Raw genomic sequence first — 21,411 nt, 5'->3', positions numbered from 1 at the left:
TAATGTTTGGTAAAGAACAGCTAAACATCAACATGGTTCAAACAGTGAAAGTGAATGAGTAAGAGGTCATACCCAGGTTTGGCCCATGGATGTTTGTTATGGTCTCCATTGATATTCTGTTGAGAGGTTGACCAAATTGTGATGCATTAAAACACATACAAAATGTTAAAGCTTCACATAGACAACAAAAACAGCACTTAATAAAAACATGGGAAATAAGGAGAAAGAGGAATAGAGAAAGGCCTGCTGTTTGGTTGATTGAATTTCACCACTATATTCATGAATATACAAGCAGAATGTTCCAGTCATGAGAACAATTCTAGTCAAGACAAGATTAGACATGCAAAGGCTCAGAACTCTCTGATGTAACTTCCTGTCAGAAAAATCACAATTTAATGCACTTTCAAGATGCACAATAGTAACCTAAATCTAACAAGAGAAAAGTATTTTTGCTTTTGATGTGAATGCAGAAAGATTAAGACTTATCTTTCAAAGAAGCAATTATATCATGCTTTGTATAAAAAAAAAATAAAATAAAAAAAATTTAGAAAATAATTTAATAACTTTAAAATATTTTTATATTTAGAATATTTTTTATTTACTATATAATTAGGACAAATTATTGAAGTAGTATTTATGCCACCTCTGTGCCGTGTCAAAAAACAGATCATTGTATCTCTTAACTCATCATTTGGCAACAGTCTGTGCACTAAATGAAGCATTTCTTACTCCAAAAGAGATTAATTGTTAATGTAATTGCAACAAAATCAATAAATTCCCTATGCAAAATCATCTGTAAAGCCAAACCCCTCGGAACAAAAAGGCTGAGGGAAAAATCGTTGCTATAAAACTCTGACTCAGCAACTCTAGGCCTTAAAATGAATCTGCCATCACAGTTTCTATTTTATACAGTATAACCTGGAGGGATACTTTAATGAGCCACAATCAATAACATAGACTGAAAATGTGTGTAATGTTTACAATGCAGCATAGACTACAAGCCATGAGAACAAGGCATGATTTAAAAAATGAAATAAAACACAAACACAAGTAACTCAACACAATGCAGGAAATCCAAATCAATGGAGCCTGTTAGCACCATGCTCACTAAAGACCTTCAAAGTGCATTATTTATCTCTAGCAGTGCAAACATAAAACATCAAGGCACTTTTTAAACCATGTGAAAATATATAACCTGATCTTCATCCAGGCTTCCATCTGAAAATAACAACAGACAGCACATCAAGCTATCACACCATTTTTAACAGGAACTAGACAGCGCTCTTTAACTAGACATAGCATTATAACGCAATTAAACTTGTTGTCCAAGAACATATTTACACCTCCAGACAGGGAGTTTAATAACCCTGTGTACATGGACCGAGAACAAGAACTGCATAACTGTGAGGATTTCGCAATTGATCTAGACAGTTCATAAAAGTTTCACCGAGATTTATTATTCATTTATAATGGCTCCTAAATTTTCACTGCACTCTACTTTCATGTCAGATTTGTTTTCATTTCAGTTCGATGAGTGTAATTAGTTTGTTTGAGCCTGGGGAACAAGACTAGTTTAACACCCAGCAGGATGCTTGCTAATATATCTGCAGGAAAGGACCAAACACCCACTGGCTACGTTTCTGATGAGATCTGATATTTTACAGAAACATAAAAAAAGTGTTTAAATGTTATTTGTGAGACATGTTTGATGTGCATAGCCATGGAAAAGCACATCAGAATGATTTGCTTTCCTTTTCTGACATAAATTTCAAAAGATTGGAGTTCACAGAAATCCACTAACACTGCAAATTTAAAAAACTTCAGACAAGAACTTCTAACATGTGACAATGAAGGAGAACAATGAATAGGAAAGTTTAGAGCCTCCAAACTCAATATACCTGGATTCAAATCATCTTCAGAAAATGTTGACATGGTCACTATACTGAGTTGTCTTCTGGACTCTCTCTTCTGCCTTAGAATCTGCTGGAAACTCCTGAGGCACTTCAGACGACGTGCATCCCGCTGACTAAGCTCTGCTTCACTACCTCCTTCTGTAGAGGAATCGGTGGGAGGCTGCGTTTCCCCCGCTAGCGTTCTTTGCTCCTCTTCTACGGCTAGTTCCTCAGTGGAAAAAGAGTCTGGGATAATGTCTATAGAGAAAAACTGTGGTAAATGAGCATTGGTTGGATGTCCAGATGTAGCATCTGATGCATTACTGGTGGAGGAGTCCAACCCTGGAGAATTTGGATGTTCTGAATGTTCAATATTTTGCTGGTGAGGAGGCGATTCAGGTTTTGCTTTGGTGGAGAGGCATTGAGGTATCTCTACGAAACCTTTCTCCGTACTGATGGCTTGAGGCTGCTCAGAATAATTAGTTTCTGTTTGTGTACTCTCCATCTCCATTTGAGGCATGTCTAAATTTGGTGTCTCAGTATTTACGACATTTACCATTCCTTGTTGTTCCTCACACAGGGAGATCTGCGTATGGACTTCAACGCTTTCACCAGGCAAAGTAGCACTAGCTCCATCCATCTTCTTCAGAGCTCCCCGCAAGGCAGTTTTGAAGTCGAGAACTGCTCTACCAAACTTTTTTACATTAACCGCCACATTACTGTCACCAGCCGAGCCTGGCTTCCAACCAGGGACATTTCGATTACATGTACCTTCATATAGAAGGCTCCTAGATGGCTCAATCATCACACTTTCTGTTGACTCACTTTTAAATGGAACTACGCAATTTTCACAAGACGACACGTGATTCTGATACACAGAACTCTGAGGACATTTACCATCTGCATTGCAATTATGACAGACCAAACCAGGTTCTTCAGGCAGCATTTCTGCATCATACAGCTTCCAATCTTCTCTATTGCTTGTACTATCAGGAGAGTTGTAGTGTTTAACAGATACTATGGATATTTGATCTGAGGTGTCCATCGTACAAGTACTTGCAGCTCTTGATGGGTTCCAGCGGTCCACTTCACCCATGCAGCACTCTGCCTCTTCAAAACTGCCTTGTCTGGAGCAAGAATCATCTTCGCTCCAACCGATCTCTCCACTTACACTATGTTTTAAAGCCACTGGGTTCCAGGTCTGACTTTCATCCCCTGCTTTGCCATGTTCAGAGGTGGGTCTTTCTGGATCAGATTCAGACTTGGAACTCTGACCCGAAGATAGGGAACTTGTGCTCGGACAGTCCTGTCCATCCTGGCGCTCGAGGTAACCAAAGCTAAGCTTTCTTCTCCTTGCACCTTGAGATACATCAGACCTTTGATTAGATGCTTCTTGTGTAAAAGGATGATGCTCATTGCGGTTTGGCGTCTCAACACTACTGAAAGCAGAGTGCCTTGGTGCCTCTTTGTGCTTCCCATCAACGACTTGATATTCTGAGAGTATATCACCACAGCTACTTGAGGATTCAACAGTGTAGCAGCCTATACTAACAGTGTTATTTGATTTGTGAGTGTGGTGGGAGTGACCCTCAGTGCCACCAGTTGCTCCTGGCCAAGTCTCTACACCAGATTTGTTTCCAGACCGCATGCATTCGATCTCCATTAGGACGGCATCTACACAGCTAGAGACCTCCTCGACAGAGCCACGAACAGATGACAGGTACTCCCTCAAGTCTGATATCTCTTCTTGAATTTTGTTGATCCCTCGCAATTCCTTCAGAATGTGCTCAACGATAGCACTCGATTCTTCCTCTTGATAGTCCTCATTATTCCCCTCCACGACTTCATCCAGCATCGCCATATTTAACCTGCACAGCAAAGTCTCAGTCTGTCTTTTAGGCTCACCATCAACTCCTCTTCCAGACGAAAACCTAGTCCCATTTAGATCTTGGGTCATTTGGTTTTGAACTACTGTCGGATTACTGTTGTGCTGCAAAGTGCAAGGAATTCTGATGCCTCCTTCTCGATTTAGTTCCACTTCCCCAACACAAGCTGCCCCAGAAAACGCTCCCAGCTCAAGTCCGTTTGGCACCTGAGGTGAGCAACAGACCTCTGCTGAAGCTAATCCTCTCCTGCAGTAGTTCTGCAGCTTTTCAACATCCTCTTCCCCCTCTTCATCCTCTTCCTCAATTCCAGTATAATAAAGACCAGAAGGCTGGACAGAATGATCTGCAGATCCTTGCAAGAAACGATGAATTTTCCCACGCAACACCAGAGCAACTTTGGGATTAGGCTGCCTTCTCTTTGGCGCTGAAGTTTTCTTTTTGGGTCGGGGATATTGAGGGACGCCCGTGCCATCCTGTCCATTGCAGCGGTTGCGGGAGAACATTGTTTTCCTCCCTTCTTCCGTGCTGTAGAGCTGAATCACATTACTCAGGCTTGAAATACAGCATCTGATGATATAAGTGACAGATTATCAGTCGACTTAAGCGGACCTAAATTCATGACAATGGCGGAAAAGTACATCTTAAAGCATCACACCAGTGCAAGTGCACCGATTTGGTCAAGAAAAGTAAATGACTAATTTAGCACCATACCTTCAGTTAATTTCCTCCCTTATCAAAGTTGTCATGTATTTGCAATAACACAAAGTAATCAACAACACAGAGAATTTATCATATATATATATTTTTTTTTTTTTTTCACATTACCTGGTCCAAAATACCATTGACAGTGGTAAGATTTATTTGAATAATGTGGAAATATACCCTAATTATATTAATATGCCAAAATGAGCAGCTCTATCAGGCTGACTAGCATTTTCACCTCAGAAACACAATGAAAATGATCCCTTTGTTTTTATCTCGAAAACAAAAATCTAAAAATCTACCACACACAAATACCTAAAGAATGTGAAAATTAGTGAAGCAAATAAATACCTAAATAAAAAAAAATAAAAATAAAACAAATAAAACAAAAATGAATAACAGTGAAAGGAAATAAAGTAACATTACTAGCATTCTAGCAGTAGTATACAAAGACTGAAAATGCAACAGCACTTTTGGCTTTGCTTATCTGCTGGAGAGAAAACATACAACAGATAAGCAGCACAAAAGATAAACTAAACACCTTTTAAGAACATTCACTTAAATCCATGGCAACACAGTGCAACAGTAAAGTAATATAGCAAAACAACACTGACATTATATTATATGCAATTTCTATTAGTACATATAGATATGTGTGCGACTGAATGCATAAATCAATAAAAAGAATGTTTACCTACAATAGAGCTGCGTTAAAACCACAAATGACTATTCACTTTGTAAATCTTGGTGCATCATACTATTTGCTATGCCTGTCTTATTCTTTAAGCATACTAAAATATGAAATACAGCAAGATACAATTTTGTCATGGAAAATCTGCAAAATACAGACTCTGGAACATTTCATTCATTTTTGGATTTCAGTATATAAAAATAACTGGAATTTTAGGAGAGCTGAAGAGGCATGCTGGCTCATCGACTCCTTGTGGAGAGTCAATTAAGCAGAGAAAATGTCACATGTTTGTGCAAAATCATGTGACGCTGGATCAGTAGCTATGGAAACCATGCATATACCTGCAGTATCTATATTCTAAGATGGCAATTACCTGCATAAAACTCACTCTTCTGTTTTTTGTTTTTTTTTCCATCTATGTTTCTCTTTGAAATACTATTATCTTCTCCCAAGCATCAACTTAATAAGACAAGTTACACATGCAGGCAATCAGGAATTGTAAAGCAATCCATGGATGTTAAGCTGGTATAACTCAAAAGAGAGTCAGTTATTCTGCTTATCTTATTTTGACACCCTTGTTCTGTGAGTCTGCATGCTGCATATGATTTTTGACAGACACCAACTGCATATTTTAGCAGTCTCTCCTAAATAAGTACACGGTCGAGAATGTCTCTCTGAGGTGGCGTTAGATTGGACAGTGAGGCTGAGAGAAGATGAGTTATAGCCACAGTTTTTAAACCAGTGTTAGACATGGTGAGAGTTGAGGCAGAAGTGTTATATATCACTCATATGTGATGCATAGCTTAGTCCTTCTGCATCTCCTGTCTCGATCGTACACTCAACACTGGTCTAACTAGCAACAACTGGATGTGAGTTTTCAAAAGCCACATTTTGTTTACGCAGTCTTATGCTTCACTAGTCTGCTTGCATGCCTCACAGTCTCGCCTTTTCCACACTTTCTCTCTCTCTCTCTCTGTCTCTGTCTTTCACTGTAGGTAAGGGCATTCAGGGGTGAGTGATCCACATAAGCACAGTGAGAAGCACACTAATGTGGCTTTTTGAGATCACTGAAGCACAAGGCTAAAGGTAACGCCATTCTGCACGTATGTGTTTTGCCCAAATCTTCAAGGCATGCGTTTTCTGTCTGCCTAAAAGCGTGGAAGACAAAGGCACAGAACAAACAGAGGCGTAGGGGATGCTGGGAGAAGAAAGCAGGGTAAACCTACTACCACTCAACTTTTAAGCGTGGAGCACATTCACCTCAGTGAGACACTGAGACAGGAAGGTAGAAAAAAAATGAGGTATACGAGAAGAAAAAATGTATATAAAAAAAAGAGGTGCCAGGCAAAGTGAGGCGTCTGTGACACTGAGTGCTTGAGGAACGTTTCACTTGGGGCAGCTAAAATCATTTCAGAGTCATTTCACCCTACAGCTGTCCGGAAGATGCTACACGTTACTATTCTTAAGCCTCTACTGGAGAATTATGAGGGCAAAAATTCAGTTCCAGTGTTTGAGTTCCAATATTTCATCCCCTTTTCCTTTTAACAATAACAATGTTTCTCCTAGGCAACAAACATTATGCAATGTTCATTACATGCAAATAATTTGACTTTTAAAATTAGTTCACTGGGTGCAAAAAAAATAAAAATAAAAATCCATTAAAATTTTAAATGGCAGCTTTCCTGTAGCTCAAATAGTAGAGCATGGCGCTAGCAACGCAAGATCATGGGTTTGATTCCCAGGGAAAGCAAGAGCTGATAAAATGTAAAAACTGTTACTTGAATGCAGTGCAAGTCGCTTTGGATAAAAGCGTCTGCTAAATGCATAAATGTAAATGTAAAATAATTTAATAGGTGATTTCATGAGTGCAGTGATCCAAAGTCAAAAAGTGTATTAAATAAATACAATTCATAATCTTCATCGAAACGTAATAACCATTTTATTGTCAAACTGAAGAAAAATGTTTGTTACGGACAAAATGCAATAGAAGGTTAAAATAAACAGCTTCTTCGTGACTGCAAGATTAATTGGAATTTTAATTGGCAATGACTAACTTCAGAGTTCACAGCTTTGCACACCACTTCTCACATCTTTCATGTACAGTATTATATTACAAGTGAAACAGAATAATTGTCTATAGGTATAGAGCACAATGTGATGAAAGCCAGGGCTTTTAATTAATCTTGCCTTTCACTGAGCTTTAGATTGGGTTCAAACACGTGTCTTTGCTGTCACTACCAGACACCGTGACCTTGCTACATACAGAAGACACGCTCTCTATAGTACACACACAGAAGATTCAGATCTGTATGTCAGAATTTTTAATTGTGAAAATATTACATCTTACTTAAAATAGGAAATTATTCTAACAGCAACCAAAGGCACAATAAGATGATCAATTATAGAAAATTGCTGTGCCAATCTATTTCACTTTTTCTCATAATGACCCATGTCCCGTTCTCTTTTTCACAATAATTTTATCCAGACAGTCAAGTGGAATGACCAGACATTCATCTACCAAAGCAATGGCACACAGTCTAAACAATGTCCTTGGCAGATTTATTCTTCACTACAATCAGCGACATATTTTCAGATATTGATCATTTCATTGATCATACTGTGTCTAAACGTTCCTTCAAACATACAAAGCAAATAAGAACAAAAAGAAAAGAACTTTTCAAAACAACAGGTCGGGTGGAGGAGATGCATTGTTTGTTTGTTTTTTACAACATACTAAAGAGTGGACAGGAAGTGATTTAGTAGGGGAAGTTGATCTCAGGAAATAAAAAAAATAAGACCTTGTGTCACCCTTAGATGGCACACCCATGTGTTGTTCGCAGTCTGTTTATAGACTGTCTGATGCTTAATGCACACAACTGAAATCTCTGATCTGATCAGCTCACTTTATGGAATTTCCAGAAGGAAGGAAAAAATGAATGTTTGTGATTGGCTTCAATCAGTTTCATGATCATGTAATCAAAAACAGCTCCAAATGCGAAGCTAATAGTCATAAATGATGTCAGAATTAGTCAGGGATGCTATTAGCCAGGAATTATGAGGAAAATTTGTGTGTGTTTAAAAGTGAAAGATAAAATATAAAGATAAAATATCATCTCTCCTTTCCAGCAAACTCAATAATCTCTGTGATGTTAAGCAGCAGCATTGTTAACAATGTTTACAAGGTCTTATTCTGGCTGCCTGCCACACGGGTCATACTGAACTCACTTAAACATGCAGCCACAGGCACCATTACCCATTTCTTGTGTACTCTGTATTCGACCTTCCAATGCCATACCTATTTAGTGTATTCACAGAAGCTCATTCAAGAATAAAAGGCCAGAAGTGCATAGAAGGTCAAGATTGAAGAGCTAATTGATCAATACAGACAGTACAACATGACCTTTGAATTTAACTTGGCTACTTTTTTGCATGCAAATGAAGTAAATATTAAATCTGCCACACATTCAAAATGAAACGCAAGCATAATCATGGAACAACAACCTGTTGACTTCACTGCACAGTCACTGCAACTAAATGAAAATGAGAGTGTGACAACCAGCCAGCTCCAATATCTATATTACTGGACATGCACTGAATTACAATAAAGTACCACTAACCAACACGATTACACTCAAACTTATATCAATGGATGCATGACACCTTAGATAAGAGAGGAAAATATTCAGATGACTAGTTTTAATTGCATAAAACTATATACAGTAAATCATACATACTTGATACTTGAAGAAATCATACACAAATAGTTTTTATCTTTAATAATATTAAACAAGATATTTAAATAGTGCAACAAAATACAGAAAATAAAGCAAAACCTTTTCTAAAATAATGTTGCAAAAGCTTGCAATAAGATACGTTCTCTAAACACTAACAAAATGTTATCTAAAAATATTTAGTATTTAAAGAAAAAAACATCCAACTTACCACGTTGAAGGTGCACAGATCAGTTAAACTATATAGTGAAAATTTTCCAGTAGACTGGAATTATAAAGAGAGCTCCACATTGTGATTCCAATGTAGAAAGTCCATAAAAAGGGACTGATCAAGTCCAAAGGTAAAATAAATGTCAAAAATACAGTGAAAATTACAGATTTAGCTTTTATCCAAAGCTCCAGGCAGCTTCCACAACAATCCAATAAGTTAACCTAAAAATAAAATCATCACTGTCAGTTGCTTATGTTCTCTATTATAGCACAAGTTAAATAAGTCTGTACAGTCCTGGCAAGTTCCTCAATGCCCTCTTCTCGATTCAATTATAATTCATTCAAATATACGAGTTATTCTTATTCCTGCTCCTTCACACACATTTGTGTCAGTGTTCCACTCCTCTATCTCTGATTCTCCAGTCTCTTCCTCCTACACTCCTCTGGCTTGTTGCTAAGAACACATCCACCCTCAGCTGTGTGTGAGTGTTCACACACTTTCACCCATTCTCCTTCTCCTCTCTCTCTCTCTCTCTCTCTCTCTCTCTCTCACACACACTTCTGCCTTATTCACTCTTCACTTCTCCATCCATCTGTTTCTCTATCTTTTCCTCCCCCTTGCGGAGGCTTGCACACACTCCACATCTCTCCTACAACTCTTCTTCCTCTCACTATGACATCATCTCGTCGCTGTGTCCAGAGTGCTAGATGAGTTGCATCATGTGTGCAGCAAGTTTTTAAAGCAATTTTTGCCAGAAAAATTGCTTAAGGGATTACTTCATCCACAAATAAAACTGTCATTATTTATCCACCTTCATGTCGTTACAAACCTGTATGATTTTTTTCTTCAGTGGAACACGAGAACATGAATCCTTTTTGCCCATAAAATAAAAGTCAGTGGGTTGTAATGTTTTTGACCCCATTTCTTTCAAAGTTTCATTGAACAGACAAAAAAAAGTTCCACAGAATAAAAGAAAGTCATAGGTTTGAAACAACATAAGGTTCAGTAAATGATGAGAATAGTCATTTTTGAGCGAACTAATGGATACATGAATAAAAGAAAAAAAAAAACAGAACAACAGCACAGAATTTGGCAATAGAATTGTTTTATATCTGCTGACAATTCTTGAGGGGACTAATTAAAAATCCGCCAATTTTGTTTAATCAAGGCTGTACGCCACAGTGAGGAAAAATGTAAAAGCGAGAGCTCAGCGGTACATGTAAAGTTTCAGATTTTTTTTTTTTTTTTATAGTTAAAAGAGGTACATGATACATATCTTGTGCGCATTTAACAATTATAAAAAATATCAATTGGTAAATTATTTAAATAATGAAAATTACTTTAAATAATTCTGAAGCCATTTTGGAAGATTACTGAGGCCCCCTAGTGGACCTTGGTCCCTTAATTGAGAACTACTATATTCATTATCACAAAATAGTAGGTGATCAGGACCCCAACATGAGACAGAGGAATATTTTATGTCCCTGAACATGTTTATTTAATTGATAATGGTTGATTGTATGCACATTATCCCTTATATTTGATTTGTATCATTTATATAAGAATATTTTTATACAATACATACTAATATATATTAGTGTGTGTGTGTATATATATATATATATATATATATATATATATATATATATATATATATATATATATATATATATATATATATATATATATATATATATATATATATATATATATATATATATATACACATACATACACACACACACACACACACACACACACACAGTATCTCACAGAAGTGAGTACACCCCTCACATTTTTGTAAATATTATATCATCTTTTCACGTGACAACACTGAAGAAATGACACTTTGCTACAATGTAAAGTAGTGCGTGTACAGCTTGTATAACAGTGTAAATTTGCTGTCCCTTCAAAATAACTCAAAACACAGCCATTAATGTCTAAACCGCTGACCAAAAATGTGAGTACACCCCTAAGTGAAAATGTCCATATTGGGCCCAATTAGCCATTTTCTCTCCCCGGGGTGTCATGTGACTAGTTAGTGTTACAAGGTCTCAGGTGTGAATGGGGAGCAGGTGTGTTAAATTTGGTGTTAATCGCTCTCACTCTCTCATACTGGTCACTGGAAGTTCAACATGGCACCTCATGGCAAGGAACTCTCTGAGGATCTGAAAAAAAGAATTGTTACTCTACATAAAGATGGCGTAGGCTATAAGAAGATTGCCAAGACCCTGAAACTGAGCTGCAGCACGGTGGCCAAGACCATACAGCGGTTTAACAGGACAGGTTCCACTCAGAACAGGCCTCTCTATGGTGCTCAACGTCATATCCAGAGGTTGTGTTTGGGAAATAGACATATGAGTGCTGCCAGCATTGCCGCAGAGGTTGAAGGGGTAGGGGGTCAGCTTGTCAGGGCTCAGATCATACACCGCACACTGCATCAAATTGGTCTGCATGGCTGTCGTCCCAGAAGGAAGCCTCTTCTAAAGATGATGCTCAAGAAAGCCCGCAAACAGTTTGCTGAAGACAAGCAGACTAAGGACATGGATTACTGGAACCATGTCCTGTGGTCTGATGAGACCAAGATAAACTTTTTTGGTTCAGATGGTGTCAAGCGTGTGTGGCGGCAACCAGGTGAAGAGTACAAAGACAAGTGTGTCTTGCCTACAGTCAAGCATGGTGGTGGGAGTGTCATGGTTTGGGGCTGCATGAGTGCTGCCAGCGCAGGGGAGCTACAGTTCATTGAGGGAACCATGAATGCCAACATGTACTGTGACATACTGAAGCAGAGCATGATCCCCTCCCTTCGGAGACTGGGCCGCAGGGCAGTATTCCAACATAACGACCCCAAACACACCTCCAAGATGACCACTGCCTTGCTAAAGAAGCTGAAGGTAAAGGTAATGGACTGGCCAAGCATGTCTCCAGACCTAAACCCTATTGAGCATCTGTGGGGCATCCTCAAACGGAAGGTGGAGGAGCGCAAGGTCTCTAACATCCACCTGCTCCGTGATGAGTGGAAGAGGACTCCAGTGACAACCTGTGAAGCTCTGGTGAACTCCATGCCAAAGAGGGTTAAGGCAATGCTGGAAAATAATGGTGGCCACACAAAATATTGACACTTTGGGCCCAATTTGGACATTTTCACTTAGGGGTGTACTCACTTTTGTGGCCAGCGGTTTAGACATTAATGGCTGTGTGTCGAGTTATTTTGAGGGGACAACAAATTTACACTGTTATACAAGTTGTACACTAACTACTTTACATTGTAGCAAAGTGTCATTTCTTCAGTGTTGTCACATGAAAAGATATAATAAAATATTTACAAAAATGTGAGGGGTGTACTCACTTCTGTGAGATACTGTATATACATACATACATACATACATACACACATACATATATACACACATACACGCATATATATATACATATAGAAATTATATGAATATAAATATATACATGTAAATATTTTCAAAATGTATACTGTATGTGTGTATATTTATACATACATAAATATACAAAGTGCACACATATATACAGGTGCATCTCAAAAAATTTGAATATCGTGAAAAAGTTCATTATTTTTTGTAACTTATTTCAAAAAGTGAAACTTTCATATATTCTAGATTCATTACATGTAAAGTAAAACATTTTTAAAAGTTTTTTTTGTTTTAATTTTGATGATTAGAGTTCACAGCTCATGAAAGTCAAAAATCCAGTATCTCAAAATATTATAATATTTACATTTGAGTTTCATTAAATGACCATCCTTACAGTATAAATTCTGGGTATCTCTTGTTCTTTGAAACCACAATAATGGGGAAGACTGCTGACTTGGCAAGTGTCCAGAAAACAATCATTGACACCCTCTACAAAGAGGGTAAGTCACAGAAGGTCATTACTGAAAGGGGTGGCTGTTCACAGAGTGCTGTATCAAAGCATATTAAATGCAAACTTGACTGGAAAGAAGAAATTGGGTAGGAAAAGGTGCACAAGCAACAGGGATGACTGCAAGCTTGAGAATACTGTCAAGCAAAGCCGATTCAAACACTTGGGAGAGCTTCACAAGGAGTGGACTGAAGCTGGAGTCAGTGCATCAAGAGTCACCACGCTCAGACGTCTTCAGGAAAAGAGCTACCAAAGCCACTTTTGAAACAGAAACAACATCAGAAGTATCCGACCTGGGCTAAAGAGAAAAAGAACTGGACTGTTGCTCAGTGGTCCAAAGTCCCTTTTTACAAGATAAAAGTAAAATTTGCATTTCATTTGGAAATCGAGGTCTGGAGTCTGGAGGAAGACTGGATGCACAGAATCCAAGCTGCTTGAAGTCCAGTGTGAAGTTTCCGAAGTCAGTGATGATTTGGGGTGCCATGACGTCTGCTGGTGTTGGTCCATTGTGTTTTATCAAGTCCAAAGTCAATGCAGCTGTCTACCAGGAGATTTTTCGAGCACTTTATGCTTCCATCTGCTGACAAGCTTTATGGAGATGCTGATTTCCTTTTCCAGCAGGACTTTAGCACCTGCCCACAGTGCCAAAACCTTTCTAAGTGGTTTGCGGACCATGATATTACTGTGCTTACAGTTGATCCAACAATCCAGACGAGCTGAAGGCTCAATAGTGCCTCAGCAGTGCCACAGGCTGATCGCTTCCATGCCACACCTCACTGATGCTGGAGTTTGTGTTAAAGAGCCCCGACCAAGTATTGAGTGCATAAATGAACATACATTAAAGAACTGGAACTTTTCTGTTTTTAAAATATTTTTTTTGATTGATCTTAGGAAATATTCTAATATTTTGAGATACTGGATTTTTTACTTTCATGAGCTGTAAGCTCTAATCATCAAAATTAAAAAAAAAAAAAAAGTTTTGAAAAGTTTTACTTTACATGTAGAGAATCTATAATATATGAATGTTTCACTTTTTGAATAAGTTACAAAAAATAATATATACAAATAAATAAAAACTTTTATTTTGGATGCGATTAATCGCGATATATATAAAATTATATATATAAAAAATTCTCTCCACAATGCTCTGTACTGCCTGATCGATGCTCCATCAACCGAATACACAAGCTACTGGATGGCATACCATTCACCGCGTTTCTCATCCACACTCCCTCTAGGCATTTTCTCTTTGATCTTCTGATTAGGGAGACAACATTGGAGAAGTAAAGACTGTCACAGTGTTATCACAGGTTCTGTGGACGCTGTAGGGAAATCAGCAGGAAAAGGAAGCTGAGGTGCGATTGGGAGGGGTGAATTTCTTTGGTGACTTTCAGCCAATGTCATCCTACATGCCTTTGATTCCTTCCAGTTAGTATTCTGTGCATACTCACTACTCAGATTCAGAAACTCTTCCTTATCCAATTCATTCGCTCCATTCTCTCTCTCTCCCTTCCGCTCAGCTTCTATCTCCCCCTCTCTATCGCTCTGATTTTCTTTGACACTTCTTCTCCCTTCTGTCTCTCTAGGGTTTTCCAGCTCTGAGGATGACTATTGTAATGGGCACAGTGATTTGAAGTCTGAAGGATATTAATGTCCGTCCGGTCTGGAATATAAATAAATATATTCTGTCCTCAATTTCATAAAGAAAATGGCCTACATAAATAGACCCATGTTCTATAAGGCTCTTTGTGTGCCTTTATGTTTGGTATATAAGAAAAAGTTTAAAAGAGCTCAGTGCAGTGCTTTAATCAGGTCATTCTTCTGTTAAACTTGTATTAAAATGATGCTTAGCCACATGTCATCACAGAGACAGATGACGCAAAATCTTCCTTCCTTCCTGAACAATGTATTAGAACTAAATTCATAGGCACAAAAAGCCTTTAACAAGTACTAAATATAAGGAATAAAAAAACAAAGCAGAATATTGTCCAAATAATCATTCTTGTGGTTATTGAATAAGCCACTAGAACAAAGTCATTCATCATGTAAGAAAAAAACCCAACAGCTTCAACTCCACAGGGGAAAGCTTGTACTATGTGTGCGCTGTTAATAGATGCCTCGCCATTTCTAAAGTGTGTTAGAAAGAAATGTGAAATTTATACTATAAGAGCTAACAAACGGACAGACGCATTGTGCAAATATGCCTTTATCATTCCCCTGTTCAAATTCAGTTTTAATCCTGTAGGACAAATCTGATCCCATCATCTTACAGCTTTCAGCTCTCATCATCTTTCCCATCTCCTGTCCTCTTATATTGTCATGAATATAAAAAGAACACTCATTTTAAATGTTAAAAAAAAAAAAAAGTGTCAAAAAAGCTTTAAGTCAACAAAGCCTGCTACTTCTCACACAATGTTAAAATCAAGTGTGTTAAAATCTATATTTAGCTTCTATATGAATCTCGTAATGTGTTGCTTGTGGAAAAAAAAAGTATGTAAATACACAAAGAATATGTGGTGTTTAAATGGTCTTAAAATTAATCTCAAGAATATGCCACACAAGATCACATGGCAAAATTTCTTCCTTTAAAGCTGCAGTCTGTAAGTTTTGCCTCTTTGTCGCCATCTCTGTTTGAAAACCTGGAATTGCAGCTCTGTGCGGAATTATCTTCCGTGGGGTTGTACTCTGGCACAGCTCCAGCGCGGATGAATCTAATGTTTTGAGGAGTGTGTGTGGCAGTCAGTCACCGCACCGGTGTGGATACTGTACTTAGGAATCACAGATTCTAGCCTACATCTTGGAATATATAACCCAAATAAGAATTTTCACCGTATATCTGAACAAGTAACAAGTCTGCCACATTTGTTCTGACCAACTGAGGAAAAAAGCATTACAATAAATCGCGCTACCAATGGTAATTAAATCTAACGATCGGCTAGCTCATATCACATCTAACCGTGCAAATTATTATTATTGTTATACTTTATTCTCAAATTATTAATGTTAACAACATCAGCATTGCGTGACAATGAGTATAGTGTGTATTAGCGTGTAGATTTCAATTTCTGTACAGTCTAATATCTAATTGTCATACCATTCGAATTTCATATTAAGAAATTCTTTGGTCACACTTTATATTAGGTGGCCTTAACTACTATGTACTTACATCAAAAAATAAGTACAATGTACTTATTGTGTTCATACTGTATTGCAAAACACTATTGCTGCTATTGAGGTGGGATAGGGGTAAGGTTAGGGACAGGTTTGGTGGTCTGGGTAGGTTTAAGGGTGGGTTAAGGTGTAAGGGATGGGTCAACAGTGTAATTATAAATGTAATTACAGAAATTAATTACAGATGTAATTACATATAGGTATTTTTTAAAAATATAAGTACAATGTAAAAACATGCATGTACACAATAAGTGCATTGTACCAAATGATTAAATTAAATGTAAGTACATAGTAGTTAAGGCCACCTAATATAAAGTGGGACCAATTCTTTTAACCCAAAAAGGCAAACTATGCTCCCTTCGAACTGGTTTTCTTTAAAATACAAATCGTGTGTAATCCCAGGCTATCTGTAATCAGAAGCACATTTAAAACTGGAATATAATTCATTCACACGTGTTTCATAAACACATAATCCTTTCTGGATTACAATCCGCCATCAAAATGATACATTTAATTATTCTAGCTGCTGTGAGAAAAGGCTATAAATGATCCGCCACCTGCAGGATTCCTCACATGCGATAGCCTACTAGACGGGACAACTTCTTTGTGTTTACAGACGTGACGTAATGATGCAGTGCCATGCTCGAAAACCTACCCATATCACTCATATTAGAAAACATTATTATAAGCTAACCATTGTGAATCGGGCTAAAGTAAGGTGATAGTTTTGAACACTGGCTGGTTATGTACTTGATCAAATATTGATTTTGGATCATTTTTAACCCAGAAAAGTTACGGACTGCAGCTTTAAATTACCATTTGTACACTATGCTAGCGGCCATTCATGAGGGAATTCAGTTGCTAACTCCTTGTGAAACAACCCTTCAAGAATTTCTTTCCCATAGTTCAAGTGAGCAACAATGGCGTTTAGGCCAATCAAGATTTGCACAAGTTCCTTAACCTAGGGTTACTGCAGCGAGACTGTCCCTGTTATTAGTTTACGGCAGTTTGCTCTGGAACCAACTGTTAAATGGAAGCTAACAAATGTGTACACATAGGAGTTTTCAAATTAAAGCAGCATAAGGGACACCATTCATGCTTTACAGCTGTTAAATTTAAGTGCACTAATTCATTCATTGTTCGACATACTCTTAACACTTCCACAAAACCTTGATCACTGCAAGCAGGGTGATTTTAAGTCATCGCTTTGAATCTTTGTATTAAAACTAAAAAGCTGGATACTAATGGTTACCACAACAACAGTGATAATACTCAGTTTTAATTAGCATAAAAGCTTACTTCGGGCCAATTTTATTGCCAGTCTCTTTTGATCCACCAGGTCACCTCAAAGAAAATACACAGACTCCTACGTTCCATAATAAATTCAGTATGAAAATTTAGGGAAATATGTTGACAGCATAATGACATCTATCAAATGATCTAAAAAGGAATATTTAAATTCACTTCCCTAATCCTGCATGAAATTACCCACATGAATAAAACACTATGGCTAAGCTTGGTTAATAACAGGTTCAACTCGTTCTCAAGACATCTGACAGCAATTTGAACCAGCACTTAATGTCCTTAAAAAAGAGAAATGTAGTCTGATCAACGGTTATGTCTGCATTGAGTCAAACTACAAAATAATATGCATATAAAAGGCGCCCAAGGGCAGCTCCACATGCAACAATCAAGGTTGTGTTTCCATAGTAATGTCACTTAGTTGCCATGGCAAATTATTTCTTGTTGAGATAAAATGGCTATTTTAAACAAAGAAGTATTCAGCACTTTGGATTATGTATAGATATTTATAATCATAGTCTGTATTGCTTGTCCCTTTTGACACCTGTCTCTAGCACTTAACTTACAATGAACATAATGCAAACATACAGTACACATAACATGCTAAAGGAACACCCTCTGCACTTCAGATCCATTAATAAAGAAATTGAACAAATACTCCAAACATTAAGTGCGGAAGGTACTGTTTAAGCTGTCAGCAGAAAAATAGTGATCATTTGGAGACGACTTTTCTGCCCAACACTTTCCCTGTCACTGCCTTTGTCTCAATAAAGCAATCACCCATCACCACGGTCCCTCCCGCTAGCAGCTGCATGCATCAGAGGACACAGCTGCTGAGGCAGATTGCAAATATCAACGAGAACAAAACAGCATCAACAAAAAACATCCTACTTTGGTTTTACCATCATTGATTAGTGGAAGTTTTCCAGCATCTGAGGAATCCAAAATACAAGACTGAAATTTACCTGTTTAGTATTCAATATTTGACTATTTATTTCATTTTATGGTAAAATTACATTATCACTTAGTTTGTGTTAGATCAAGTGGGAAAAAAAAGAAAAATATAATAAATTGTGAAGAAAATCCAAATCAAAAATCCATGTGAGCACCCTGAATTTAATTTAATTTTTTTTTTTTAAAGATTTATCTTTGGCATTTTCGCCTTTATTATGATGGGACAGATCAGAACTGACAGAAAGCAAAGTGGGAGAGAGAGAGGGGGCAGGATCAGGAAAGGTCTGAAGGATTCGAACCTGGGAGGCCTGCTGTATGTCAGTGCGCTGCCCACAAGGCTATCGGTCCCGACTAGCACCCTGAAACCTTTTTTCAAGAAAAAGGCTTTCATTTACATTATGTACAAATGTTTATGTTTTAATATATGTATTGAATTTACATGTTTATTGTACACTTTTTATGGCATTTGTTTTGATTGTTTTTTAGCCTATTATTTCTCTCCCATTATCCGATTTCTCTAGTGACACTGCTTTTGTTTATAAAATAAAAATAAAAAACATACAGTGGTGGGCTCCAGTTGCTAGCATTTTTGACGTACACTAAGAGAATCATCTCTGTTACTGATCTCTCCACCTTTTGTCTCTCAAGACCACTCAAGGACACAATGCTGAGTCTATATGACAACCTCTGCACTGACAATGTTATGAGAGAGAGAGAGAGAGAGAGAGAGGGAAAAATTGAGGCGTTTCTCAGAATGCCACACTGGTGGATCCCATTGGAGATTCTTTAAATGACCTTTTGAAGGCGTCTCAAATATCCTATTTTGTATAACGGGGTTACTGAGAGAACCACTGACAGACCTTAGGTTGCACCAAAAACCTTAAGTAGTACAGAATCATTTAATCTTTATTTTAAAAAAGCCTTCCCTGCAGGGTTAACAATCATCTAGTACTGTGGGAAGAATTAAGTCACAGCGACAAGCACCCTACAGCCTTTTCAGCAGCCCACGTCAAACAATATGAAAAAAATAAAAACTCTCAAATCCAAATTAGACCACAGCTAAACAATAAGAGAGCATACTGGGTGACACACAATCTTTTCAATTACCAAAGCAACCAGAGTATGACTCAGGGAAAAGCTTAAGAAAGTAAGCAGACACTTACAATGACACATTCATTCAGTGGCTGTTTACAATCAATCTGAATCTCTCTAGGAACACACACATACATAAACACACAAAGCATCAAGAAACACAAAGATGATAACTCGACAGCAAAGAGCTGTAAAAAAAAAAAAAAATAATAATAATAATAATAATAATAATAATTCTAAACTTATTTTACATACACAACAGTGCACATTACAAAAACTAGTAATTTTCAAAAATAAAACGAATATATATTCCTTCATCTTATCTTATAAATACAGGCCATTCAAATGGAATAAACATTGGAAATAACTGAACTGTCATAACTTTCATTCCCAACAGCAGCTTGTGACTTAATTTGTCATGTGAATCTCAATCAACCAAACAGAAGGGCAAAGAACTAGGAATTGTTGAGTTTAGATAAATATCAAGAGAGCAAGCAAGTGAAAGGATGAGGAAGAGGAGGACAAAAAACAGGAATAATTTCTTTTTTAACTGTTTGAAAAGGTGAGAGACGTTTTGTTCTCTCCCTCCTACCTCATGCAGCTTCACTCTGACTTTATTGATGGCCTTCAACCAGCGCAGGCGGGAAGGAGAGAAAGGAGGTGGTCCATCCTCATAGAAACTGAAAAATTAAATGACATCTGAATTAAATGACATCAAACCATGTGGCTGAAGTCACTCACTGTAACTACGCTTTTGGTTCATTTCCTGGAAGAGTATATTGCACATTTACATATAATTTGTCACCTTAGAAGCATACAGATGGTCTCAAAACTAAGAGATATGAAATTAAGGGCAACAAAACTCAAATTTAGATATTGTATTTACATCAGATGCAGATCAGAAACAAACATTTAAAACACGAATCTGATATCATTAACAATGTTTAATTAATTCAAAGTTTTATTACAGTTACAATCAAGGTCAAACAATACACTTTTAACAGTGTTGTACTTTACATTTATTTAATTTCTAGATTAATACACCTATCCTCTATTCACATCTATTCAACCTGAAAGACTTACCTTTGCTGCCTCTCTGGCTTTCTCCCTTGATTAGCAACTGGCTTGGGCGCACTCTCTCCCTGTACTTCTTTCTCCACATTTGCTAATATCTCTCTTTCCCCTTTTTCTGTGTCATCTGAGGGTGGAAGAGGTTGAGCAACAACAGAAGGCCTGATCTGAGAGTCTGAATAGCTTTGTTCTTCTGGCTCAGAGCTGAACTGGGAACTGGCTTGGCTAAGGTTACCAGAAGACCCAAATCGAGAACTGTCCACCGGGCTGGTGAAGGAACACAAAAAGATGCAATTATCAAATCAATTCTAGAATAACTGCACAGGTTTAAGACTGACTGGCTCAATGTGGTATTTTTAAGGAACGGGATAAACAATTGGGAGTCACTTCCAAAACAGATTAAATGTAGTCTCAAACTAAATAAAATCAGTTATATAATATAATACAATAAGTCAATTAGGTCATTACAGTAATGCAGTATGAAGAATCTTCGGGAAAAAGTTGAATAAACATTCAATTTTCAAAAGTGCTAATTTTAATTTATTAGAACATTAGATAAGAAAGATAAATATAAAATAATATATACAATTAATTAGTAGCAGTGAATTCTAATGTTTCAAATGTAAGTACAGTATTAAAGGATTAAGTGGTTCTTTAAATGATTGTGCAAGGAATGTTCTTATAATGTTATTTGCTTTATGTATTGTCTTGTCAGACTGTAAGAAACCAAATTAAAATGATCAATAACAGGAATAAATAATAAAATGAATAATAATGAATAACAAATTAATATATACTGGAAAGATGGAGGGTATTG

At 37.2% G+C, this 21,411-nt stretch overlaps 2 protein-coding genes across 3 annotated transcripts in view; both read right to left on the bottom strand.

Moving 5' to 3' along the window:
- LOC131540312 (uncharacterized) overlaps positions 1 to 21,411 on the bottom strand; it is a 107,679-nt gene that overhangs the window by 41,385 nt on the left and 44,883 nt on the right. Inside the window, exons 12-14 of the mRNA XM_058774959.1 lie at positions 20,607 to 20,861; positions 20,116 to 20,203; positions 73 to 116 (exon numbers count right to left, since the gene is read on the bottom strand). Of these exons, the coding sequence (XP_058630942.1) occupies positions 73 to 116; positions 20,116 to 20,203; positions 20,607 to 20,861 (387 nt within the window). The remainder of the gene's footprint in view (positions 1 to 72; positions 117 to 20,115; positions 20,204 to 20,606; positions 20,862 to 21,411) is intronic.
- On the bottom strand, positions 945 to 9,495 carry LOC131540042 (uncharacterized). Of its 2 annotated transcripts, XM_058774444.1 has the most exons (3): positions 9,114 to 9,495; positions 1,899 to 4,345; positions 945 to 1,218 (listed from the first exon to the last, which is right to left on the bottom strand). In XM_058774444.1, the coding sequence occupies exons 2-3, from the start codon at positions 4,279 to 4,281 to the stop codon at positions 1,172 to 1,174; spliced, it is 2,430 nt and encodes an 809-aa protein (XP_058630427.1). In that variant the 5' UTR covers positions 4,282 to 4,345; positions 9,114 to 9,495; the 3' UTR covers positions 945 to 1,171. The 2 variants fall into 2 exon arrangements, with proteins under 2 accessions (XP_058630427.1, XP_058630426.1); XM_058774443.1 differs by having other exon boundaries at positions 1,157 to 4,345.

The sequence above is a fragment of the Onychostoma macrolepis genome, chromosome 05 (genome assembly GCF_012432095.1).
Source record: "Onychostoma macrolepis isolate SWU-2019 chromosome 05, ASM1243209v1, whole genome shotgun sequence".
Classification (NCBI taxonomy): domain Eukaryota; kingdom Metazoa; phylum Chordata; class Actinopteri; order Cypriniformes; family Cyprinidae; genus Onychostoma; species Onychostoma macrolepis.
The sequence above is the reverse complement of the archived record's forward strand: the minus strand, read 5'-3'. Positions and strand labels throughout refer to the sequence as shown.

What these genes read in the sequence shown, in the direction of transcription:
- LOC131540042 (XM_058774443.1), bottom strand. Translation starts at nt 4,281, where the DNA reads ATGTTCTCCCGCAACCGCTGCAATGGACAGGATGGCACGGGCGTCCCT.